Source organism: Rattus norvegicus, chromosome 1 (assembly GCF_036323735.1).
Source record: "Rattus norvegicus strain BN/NHsdMcwi chromosome 1, GRCr8, whole genome shotgun sequence".
Classification (NCBI taxonomy): domain Eukaryota; kingdom Metazoa; phylum Chordata; class Mammalia; order Rodentia; family Muridae; genus Rattus; species Rattus norvegicus.
In genome coordinates this window covers 125,287,319-125,298,371 of record NC_086019.1, presented here as the reverse complement: position 1 = coordinate 125,298,371, position 11,053 = coordinate 125,287,319, and the positions used below count along the sequence as shown (strand labels likewise).

At 46.3% G+C, this 11,053-nt stretch overlaps 1 protein-coding gene across 1 annotated transcript; it reads right to left on the bottom strand.

The window, feature by feature from the left end:
* Positions 1–1,796: 1,796 nt before the first annotated feature.
* Magel2 (MAGE family member L2) lies at positions 1,797–6,339 on the bottom strand. The gene has a single exon (NM_001401238.1). It carries the CDS (start codon positions 6,005–6,007, stop codon positions 2,231–2,233), a length of 3,777 nt encoding a protein of 1,258 aa, NP_001388167.1. The 5' UTR covers positions 6,008–6,339; the 3' UTR covers positions 1,797–2,230.
* Between the last annotated feature and the right edge of the window lie 4,714 nt (positions 6,340–11,053).

Genomic DNA, 11,053 nt, shown 5'->3' with positions numbered 1-11,053 from the left:
TGTGGAAAAATTGATCCAGTATCCACATATTTTTAAGAAAACTGTTGAAATGACCATAAAAATTGTATTTCCTTAGATCCATGTGCCAGTTTATAGTTACAGTACACCTGTTCTTAGCCAAGACATTGCATAGTTTTAATGTTGCCAAATGTTAAAGATTGAGTTACTGTCTTTCAGTATCATCTTATCCTCCAAACTTTAGTAAAGTTTGGATACACAGTGGATCATTCATATGTTTCCAGAGAGGTGAAGCTAATAGTAGGGGCCGATTGCCATGCAAAGTTTACGCTGTAATGGCAAAACACACTTTGCCACGTGGTTCTAAGTAGCAGTGCGACAGTACTTAGGGCAGTAATCCTTGGATAAAGCTTGGGTTGAACATGGGAATTTGTTTTAATTTAATGACCACATAGGAGAAAAAAATGGGGTACAAACAGAAGTAAAAATATGGGTAGGAGCGTGAAGCAAAAAGTGCAACCACCTGAGTGAATAAATACCTTACAGGAAAGACAGTGGTCTCAACATCAGCTGTGCAACAGCTAGTTGGCCACTAGATGGCAGAAAAGTTCTATCATTGCTGCTGGCCTGCCCTGCTCTTTGCTTTTCAGGAAGAATGGGAAGACGTGGGGTTGGATTTCTTGATTCAGACAGAACAAGATGTGGCATGCAGAAGCCTTCTGTCCTCGTCTAAAAGTTGTGACCTTCAACCAGTCTTTTCATGTAAACTACATTCATACGCACATGAGTTTATTGACTGGAACATCCAGGCTGGTCAGCCCTTTGCAAAGTTCCTCTCCTTGGGTTCCTGTAACTAAAGGCTAGTTGTAGATATTTAGCCACTTTCTTTCAGGAGTTTCTCATAGGACAGCACATGTCAAGGAAGTGCCCTGCAGTTGTCCAAGCTCCACTTCCAATGGTCACCTGTACTCTGCAGAATTCTTAATGCCTTAAACCTTAGGTTTCTTTTCTCTGGTTGCATCCTGTTATTTTAGGGGAACAGGTTTCCATTCGGGTATCAGTGTAGTGTGTGTTGATGGGTTCCACATCTGAGCTACTAGATATCTTCCATGGGACACACAGGGATCTCTTTGGTGTTTTACATATGGCTACTAAATTTGCATTTTATGGTCCTGTGGTAAAATGTCCTCCTTTTCCAAATACCATTGAAGAGATTTCCTGCTTGGAGCTGTAATTTTACCAGAGTGCCACCATATACATGCTTTAATTAACCTGTTTGTGTCTTATAGCCCCACCTACAAGCTGGATATAATGCCTAACTTGAACAGTTATTGTAAAATTTAAACCAGAGGGGACACACAACGTCCTCTTAGTTTGGCCTGTCATATATATTATTGGATATTTTTATCTATATTTCAAATGTTATTCCCTTTCCCGGTTTCCCACCCAAAAACGTCTCTATCCCATCCCCCTCCCCTTTTTCTATGAGGGTGTTCCCCCCTCCACAACCATCCCCACTTCCCTGCTCCCCACCCTGACATTCCCCTACACTGGAGCGGGGGGGGGGGTCCCGCCTTGGCAGGACCATGGGCTTCTCCTCCGTAGTTTGGCCTGTCTTATTTGTGCAGTTTTACTTTCTCTTTAAGGAGATCTCTGGCTTCACCACCCACCACCACTACATCACTTTTTAGGATGAATGGAATATTCTTCTAGGAAGCTGTCAGCATCCACAGGTTTTACTATCACTGATAGTAATCTTGGTGTTTGTGTATAGAGCATGTTAAAGTGTGGCTCCCACCATGCCGATTCAAAAATAGCATAAAGACAAACATTTTATGTTCTGCTGAAAGTATATTTATATAGATATAGATCTTCACTTTTCTCCAGACAGTATTTTACTAATGAGTCATGTTAACATCCAAGAATGTTCTGATTTTACGTAAACAAAACGAGACAAATAGACTGCCATTTCATTTCACAAAGGCAACACAACTCTGATACTATAACAGAACAATTAAGACACCAAACAGGGAACCACAGATCTCATTTAAAAATACGGAGGCCAAAGTACAAAACAATACAGCAGCCAGTTTAAATCAATGTCTCACAAAACTGTACAAAAGCTTTGGCAAATATTAAAAACAGGCTGTAAAACTTACGCACACAGAACAATACCATAAAACACCAGAAAGCACAGTGTCCCCCCGCCCCCCCATTGTCTGTTGCCTTTGGCCTTGGACCCACAGGTACGAAATTGTCTTAGTAACACTTATTAGTGAGGATGGGGGCTGCTGGTGGGGTCGTGGGAGTCATCATCACTGTCATGGGACTCCTCGTCGTTTGCGTCCTTGTATTCTAACTCTGCCAGTGAGTCAAGGTACTGGCATGACCAGATCTGGGGCTGGTTCTCATAGAGTGCGGCCAGAAACCTCAAAATATGCACTCTGTTGGTCTCGAGGAATGCTCGGGGTCCCCAGAGAAGCTCATATTCTGCAGGCTCAGTGAACGGGATTTGCCTGTACTCTAGGTACCTGTGTCTCACAAACACACTGGTGATGAGCTTCTTTGTAATTCTGAAGAGACTGCTTGTCTCCTGGACGTCCAGTCCTAACTGGAACAGAAAACTGAAGAGCAGATTCTCTCTGATACAGTAGCCTTTCATAAAGATGAGGCTCAAGACCACCATCAGGAGGCTGAACTTTGGCCTCTCTAAGTAGGATGCCAGCAAATTACACTGGGGGTACGCCATCTTGTTGACGATGATGTAAGTGTGGGTTTTGGCGTCAACTTCCTTCAGTTGGCAACCAAAGGTGCACTCCAGCTTAGTGTTGGCACGGTTGATGATGTCTAAGCTGTCGTCTTTATATTCTCGGATGACAACATTTACCATCTCCGACAGCTGGACAGGCACCTTGGCTTGGTCTTTGACCAAGAGAAACTGCACCAAAGCATTTGCTCTCTCATCTAAGGGAGACAATGGCTGAGTCTCCCTATCGGGGTCCTCCTGAGCAGTACTGGATCCCCGAGAGACACTTGGTGGGACCTCAGATGCCATCCATGTCTGAGACCCACCCGAGCCACCACAGAATCCCTGGTCCCGTGAAGTGCTAGGGCCATCCAAGCTGCTTGGCATCCTAGAGGTATTGGGGTACCCCCAGTCATTCAGGCCCTGCGGAGTGTAGAGGGATTCCCGGTCCCCCAGTAGCTGCATTGCCCTCTGAATTTCCCAGTCATTCTGACTGGGATTCTCCCAGGATCGGGGTCCCCGCCTGTCACGTGAGGGCATGCTGTGGCCACAGTTGTCTTCTTTGGGTTCCAGATGCTTCTTCTTCCTGGTGGCTTTGCCGGAGCGTCTTGGCGGCTCTGAGGACTTGGAAGCCTCTGCATCAGTGGCACTTGCCTGGGGGGCAGCTGCTGTCACCATCAGGATGGTTGGCACTGCTTTACATGCGGATGAGGAATTCCCATCAGGATATGGAACCCATGGAACTGCAGGCAGGGCTTCTACACAGGCATAAGGATCCTGCAGAGCAAATGGCAGTGACTTTGGGCTCTCTGAGGTGGCAGATGGGCCTCTAAAGGCATCAGTAGAGGCAGGCTGGAAATGAGAGGTAGATGGGAAGACCCTTGAGGTGGCAGGAAATGTCTCTGATGAAGCCGGCAAGTTTTTCCAGGCAGTTGGCAGGTAAGCCTTGGAAGCTGGCGCTCCCCTCGGAGCACAGAAGGTGGCACCAATGATCATGCGCTCTTTTGGAGGACCCTTTTTGTCCTTTGCAGGCGCCCTACGTTCCCTAGGAGGGCCCCGAGGCTCTAGAGAAGAGGGGCCAGGTTCTCCGGATGGAGTCATACGTGACCTAGAGGAGCCCCGGGGAAAATTCGTCAGTGTAGCAGAGGTTCCAGGATGGGCCTGCAAGATTGGGGGTGGGCCTTGCCAAGAGGGCTGCACTTGCACTGAAGGCAATTCTGCCTGCAGGCCTGTGGTTTGGGCCTGATGGGTAGGCAGCTGAGTTTGCAGTGCCTTGGGGGACGCTGCAGCTCCCTGAAAGGGCTGCTGCTGCTCCACATGGGTGATCTGAGTGGGCTGCTCCTGGGTGTCCTGGGCAGGGACAGACTGCCAAAAGTGAGTAGGTACCTTGGGTGCCCTCCAGCCCATTGCCTGGGCCTGCTGTACCTCCTGGAATTCTAATGGCACCTGTAGCCCCTCTGGCACCTGGAGCTCCTGCTGCACCTGGAGCTCCTGCGGCACCGGGAGCTCCTGTGGCATCTGGAGCTCCTGCGGCACCGGGAGCTCCTGAGGCACCGGGAGCTCCTCTGACACTGGGAGATCCTGTGGCACTGGGAGCTCCTGTGGCACTGGGAGTTCCTGAGGCACGGGGGCCTGTCCTTTGGGGGCCTGCCAGATGATAGATGGGCAATGTACAGCCCGGGGAGCAGACTGAGGAGCCACCTGGGGTACAGGAATTGGGATAGAAAGTTGGGCTGGCAGTACTGTCTGGGGCACCCGTGGGCCTGACTGTGGCACCAAATGTATCTGAGCAACTGGTGGTGCTGTAGGCACCTGCGCTCCTGGCACCCTCGGGAGCAGTAGACGAGCCTGTGGAGCCTGACGCAGTGGAGGCGGTGGTGGCAGGACTTGCCACAGCTGAGGCTGGCCGGCTATGCCATGTGGAGCTGGTCTGATAGGCGGCGGGGCCTGCCGGATCAGTGGAGGTGCTTGCCGCATCACAGTCGGGATCTGACGGATCACAGGAGGAATCTGTCGAAGTACTGGAGGTGGCCCAGGTCGAATGGGTGGGGGACCAGGACGAATGGGTTGGGGCCCTTGGCGCACAGGTGGAGCGGCCTGCCAGGCTATTGTGGGGGCCTGCCAGGTCACCTGTGTAGCCTGCCAGGTCAAAGGCGTTGTGGGCCACCCCTGGGGAGTCACCTGCCAGTTGGGTGTGGTGGCTTGCCAGCCTGGGGGTGTGGCCAGCTGTACCTGGGGGGTTTGTGGTACAGAGGGAACCTGTTGAGGAGCCCTTATGACTTGAGACTGGATTTGTAGGATCAAAGGCTGACCCTGTGGGGCCCAAGTAGCCAGAGGCTGCCCAGGGGGCAGCACTGTCTGTGCCATTGGTGCTCCTGATACTGGAGTCTGAATGATTGGACCTCTGGCACCTGGAGGATGGATCATCACGACACCAGGACCTGAAGGCTTGGCCATCGGAGTAATCGAAGCTGGAGACTGGGTCATCAAGGCCGTCTGTGGAGGTGGCTGGACCATCTGAGCTCCTGGAGCAGGCGGCTGGACCATCAGGACTCCCGGTGTCAGCTGCTGGGCCATCAGGACTCCTGGAGTTGGCTGCTGGGCTATCGGTGTCGCCGCAATGGGAGCATGCGGCATTGGAGTTCCATGTGGCCCCCCATGAACCATCGGGGTTCCCGGAGGGAGAGGCTGGACCATCGGGTTCCCCGGTGGAGGAGGATGGGTCATAGGGTTCCCAGGAGGAGGATGAGCCATAGGGGTCCCAGGAGGAGGTGGGTGGGTCATTGGGGTCCCAGGAGGAGGAGGAGGGGGAGGAGGAGGAGGAGGGTGCGCCATCGAGGTCCCAGGAGGGTGTGTCATAGGGGTTCCTGGGGGAGGAGGATGAGCTCCCAAAGACCCCCCCTGGACAGAAGGATGTAGCATCAGAACTCCTGGAGTTGAAGATTGGGCCATCTGGGCTCCCGGAGGGGGCTGATGGACCATCAAGACTCCAGGAGTTGGAGGCTTGGCCATCGCCCCCCCAAGCGACGGAGCCTGGACCATTGGGGCCCCTAGAGTAGGAGGCTGGGCCAGCTGAGCCACTGGGGCAGACAGCTGGCCCTCCGAAGCCTCCCAGGCAGGCTGAGGAGCCTGCCAAGCAGCCATGGGAGCCTGCAAGTCCACTGGAGGTGGATCCCAAGGGACAGGAGGAGCCCGGGAGGAAGCAGGCGGGGCCCGCATCAGAACCGTAGGGCGGCTATGGACTGCAGGCACTGGGGACTCCGGAGGGCTGGAATCACCCAGATTCGTACTTAGCTGCGACATGTCCCTTGCTTGACTGGCGGCGGCCCGTCTCCGGTTGCTACGCTTTTTCTTCCAGTGCTGAGCATGCCGACGTGGCTGTCCAGGATCCCCCTCCAGCTTGAAAGCTGAATAGGAAGCGGTTGCCGACTGGCTTGTTCCACTGCTCTCAGCGAGTGCTGCGGGTTCTCTCCGCAGCTCTCAGCCAGCGCTGCCGGACTCTCTCAGCAGCTCTCAGGGAGAGCTGCCTGGCTGTCACCGCAGCTTTCAGCCAAGTGCTACTGCCTGGCTTACTCCGCCACGCAGCTCACAGCTCTCAGCTCACAGCTCGCAGCGCAGCTCACACTGAGAGTGTCGCTGGCTCTGCAGCTCTCCGCAGTAAGAAGGAGGAGGGAGGGGGCTCAATCCCGCCCCTTCCCCGCCCCCGACCACCACAAGTGGATTGTTCAGAGGGGCGTCTACCAAAGTCCTGACTGGCTCAAGATGCCTTCTCGCGCACTATAGATCCTCAACTCAGCTAGTTTATACTCTTTAAGCACGAGTTTATATAGGCAAGTGACAGGGACAGATTTACGGTTCAAAAAAATCACTGTGCTGCATTATGAAGTGGGGACAAACCACTAGCAACATGGAACATGTCCAAAGGTGGGGGTGGTGGTGTGGTCTGAGCTCAGAAATGAAGCACATTGACGTAAGAGGAACTGGGGAGGTATTCGAGACAGCTATTACAATTTAATGAAGGTGTAGAAAAAAAATGGGGAGTGTATTCAGGTATCTGTTCGGGTGTGTGAATTTCCTGGAGTAGTTCATTCTGTCAGGGAACTGAAGGGCGGGAAGTAGAGGGTAAGGCAAATTAATAAATACTTGCTACGACATGGGTCAGTCAACCCAGGGATAACCTAGGTAGTTTATTATAACTGTATTAAGAGAATCTGAGACTCAAGTTTGCCCATTCTTTATCAAAACTGAGTAGCAGTAGTGAATACACTAGTTTAAAAGTGTGTTCAGAGCGCTTACCTAGGAAGCGCAAGGCCCTGGGTTCGGTCCCCAGCTCCGGAAAAAAAAAAGAACCAAAAAAAATAATAAAATTACATTTAAAAAAAAAAAAGTGTGTTCAGAAGGAAAGAAACCTAAACTCATCTAGAAGAATACTGACTACATCATAGAGTCAGGCAATTACAGCCAGTTAGAGAGAAAAGAAAAGGAATCTTGGAAGAAAATTGACAGAAATTCATGGAGGCAGCAGTTTTAACGCGGGAAAAAAATCCACTTTTGAAGACGAGATAATAGAGGGTTAAAAACATCCTAAAAGTAAAAGAAAAAAAAATGAAGCAATGTTCTGGAAGTTAGCAAACAGGATAGGAATCCTTCCACATATTTCTAGAAAAATAAAGAGTACAAGAAAAGTTTTCCGGAAGATCAGTTTAGCGATGGAAATATGCCATTTTACCAGATAAAGAAGGAACCATCGAAGTTACTAAGTATTGGTATTCTTCTTTCTCCCAAAAAATTAAGTGGCGATCTCAGTTTAGTTGGGCAATGTTCTGGTTATATAGGCGGCAATTAACATTATGATTCCTGTAGAAGGAATGGTTTGCAGCCTAGGGCAGCAGTCTAATGTGAGGAAAGAAACCACAAGGGGGCAGAAGAGAATGATAAAGGCTGTACCCCACTCCTAAGATATCCTCAGCAAATGTTCGTAAATAATTTTTGTTTTTGTTTTTTTTTTTAACTGACGGTCCATAAAGACGACTGTTTGTTGAATAATTAGAGAAGAATTTAGGGCTCTTATTTCAGTGACTATCTGACCATTAAACCATGTTACACCAGTAATTCATGACAATCTATCACTTTTGAGTGCAAAACAAAGTTGCCTTTGAAACAGAAACGGCTCTCTACAGAATGAACACTGCAATGCTGTTATGGTTTTCAGTTTCATTCCTCACCTCGGGTTCATAGCTACCATCCATACAGGAATTGTGACATATGGAGATAGAATTCTTTGAGAGGAACCAAGAATAAACACATAACCCTTTTGATCTCTGTTATGAGATCTGCCGCATGGCCGTTTCTAACTGTGGGTGGTTTGATGAAAACCGGTTCATTTTCCTCATATGCTAATTCACATACATACACACATCAGATTAGATTTTCCCACTAGCCATTTGTTTTCTGCAATGGGGACAGACTCGGGTATCAGTCTGCCAAAGTGTAGGTCATCCCACATGGCAAACGGCGATCAATAGGGCATGGTTATTCTCTCTGACTTCGACATCAACAAATGGTTCTGCCATATCACATCAACTCCCACTAAACCCGCTTTATGGAAAGAGCATCTAATTATGTCAACAGACAACATACAAGCCACAGGGAAGTGATTAGGAGTGATTCAAGGTGACGAAGAGAAAACACGTAGCTATAATTAGAAGCAGATGATAAATATCTCACAGCCTAACAGTGGCCACTCCTTGGGAACATATATCCACAACAGAAAAACAGGAATATGTGGTGGTAGAGGGGCTGGTGAAGGTGGGCACTTCCTCAAAATACAGATCTGTAAATGCTAATCAATTAGTGCTCTGCGGCTCAAATTATACCCAGACTCCAAGAAGCATTTGATTCCCTCTGGAAACTGACGGCGTTGAAACATAAAAAAATCAGGTATCTTCAGACTAGAGAGACATATGCATGGCGAACTCGAATTCCTTTTTTTTTTCTTTGTAAAATCTTTCTGCTTCCAGAGTCCCCCTTTAGCCTTTTATACAAGTACAGTCACTTTTTTTCTCAATAACTATGAGCCAAGCCTTCCTCTTCCTCAAGAAGAGCTTGAAAATTCAAGAAAATTCATAGAAAACACAACAGAGGCGAATAAGAAACATTCAGGGAATTTTTGCATCTGTCTGTTCTTTCAGCATGTGAGGAAATAGTTGGAAAATGAAAGAAAGAGGATTTACCCTTGCCTCACAGGAGCAGCATTTGATTTAAAAGCTCTCACACACACTAGTGTTAACACTGAGAACACAGAGCAGTCAGTAAGTGGCTGTGAACTGAATCTGTGAGATCTCATCACCAAAGCTTACTTCCCGTGTCTCCCACTTAGTTGGTAGAGTTGGTATAGATACTCTGAAGCAAGGGAGGTAAGCTGCGGTTTTCATAACTCACAAATCATTTGCTTATGAAACACCTTTTGTCATACATTCATTAGATGCCTAGAAATGTGCAAGATTCAATGCAAGCTTTTATTGTTCATTCCATGCAGACATTAATGTGATCTTTTAGTGTTTTGTGGAAAAACATACTGGTCATAATTGACAGAAATAAGCAAGTACACAAACTTCTTGGAACATATGCAGTGTGTAACTGTCATAATAAATGCATCAGTGAATTGAAACAATAAAAACAAAACCAAGAAATACTCTTAAATACCCTTCAGATAGACAGAGTGGAAGAAAATGAACAAAACAACCAAGACACCAGACATAAAAATAGTTGAAAGAAAAATTATAGGGTGTTATTAAGATGGGAGAATTATTATTTACTGAATTATTATTTGATAAAATATTGCTCTCAGATCTCGCTATATAATATTTGCTGTTTAAAATAATTTTTTTACGTATTTGGTTTCATTTTATTTACAACTAGTGTAGGATCAGAATGTTAATTTACTTGCTTAAGATTCAGCAATGGATAGGAGAATGCAGCCTTTTAATATGTGTTTATAGCCAAAGGCTGCAGTCTTAGTCACTAAAGCAGGGATGCACGAACCCTGGAAATTTTCATATAATTAGCATACAGTAAAATGCACATATTTAAAATAATTTTAATTAGTTCTCTCTTGTATCATCTAACATTCAAAGGAATATTTTCATCATTAAAGAGCATCTTCATTTGCCACTGTAGCCAGTTTTATACATTCAAAAGTAAAAATTTTTTCCGTTTTGTGTTCAATTAACTTAGCGACTAAGCCAGCTTTCATTTCTACAAAAGCCCCAGGATGTATATATTGTTCATTTTTAAGATTCCGTTGTTTGGTGAACTGTTTGAAGAGGCAGACATTTTGAACCTATTAGAAATTTGATTTCTAACTCTGAAATTGATAGAATTGTGTTTGTTACTCCATGATTCATTTAACTCTCATCTATTAGCATCTGGGATAGTTATAACTCAGTATTATTAGTAAATTCCTTTCCTTGTCCTGGATAACATATGCTTTCATTTATTTTAGCTAAATTACTAGGAGTGAGGTGTGAGGTCAAAGGTCTGGTATTTGTGTGTAAGATTCTGAAGCAGTCTTCACAGTTGTGTTAGGAAATTTTATACTGCCAGAATATAAAGAGATTGCAGATACTCACATCGTTACCGAATTCTGTAAGTTTAACTTTTGTAAGTTTCTTCCCTTTTAATGATGGCATTTCAGTGAAAGTAGAAAGGTGTTTGTACAATTCTACACTCCAATTGGCAAATGGGTACCCTGTCTTTTTTCAAAATGATACTAAAGGACATTTTTATTGTCATAATAATTATAGATACTTATTAGGTACCTGTGACAGTCAGATAATTTGCATATTCTGTAGTTACCAATTAAAAGTAATTAGCATTTTATCTACTTAACTAGTGATTGTTTCTTCATAATAAGAACAATACGATGAATTCATTCTAAGATTTCTATAAAATGCCCACAATTCTGGACTCCAAGCCTAAGAGGACTGTATTATGTCTCACCACGGTGTCTGTTAAGTTTTGAGAATATGGCCTGTCCTTTCTGATACTACCAACACTGGGATGATCAGAGACTTCAGCCTCTATTAGAATGAAGAGCATGTCAAACACGACTGAGAAGGAGCACACAGACAGAGGAGGTACAGAGACTCAGGAAAGACTATTCATGACTTGGAGTTATAACATACTTTATCTGTTTTGCACCCATCAAAGTGACTGTGGTCTAAACTCAAAGTCACGCAATGAACATCTAAGATATAAGAAAGTTTAAAATGTTTGAAGCAGAGGAATCCTTGAGTGAATTATTAGTGTTGGCATGAGCAAATTAATGTCAAGGCCTCTACAATCCCA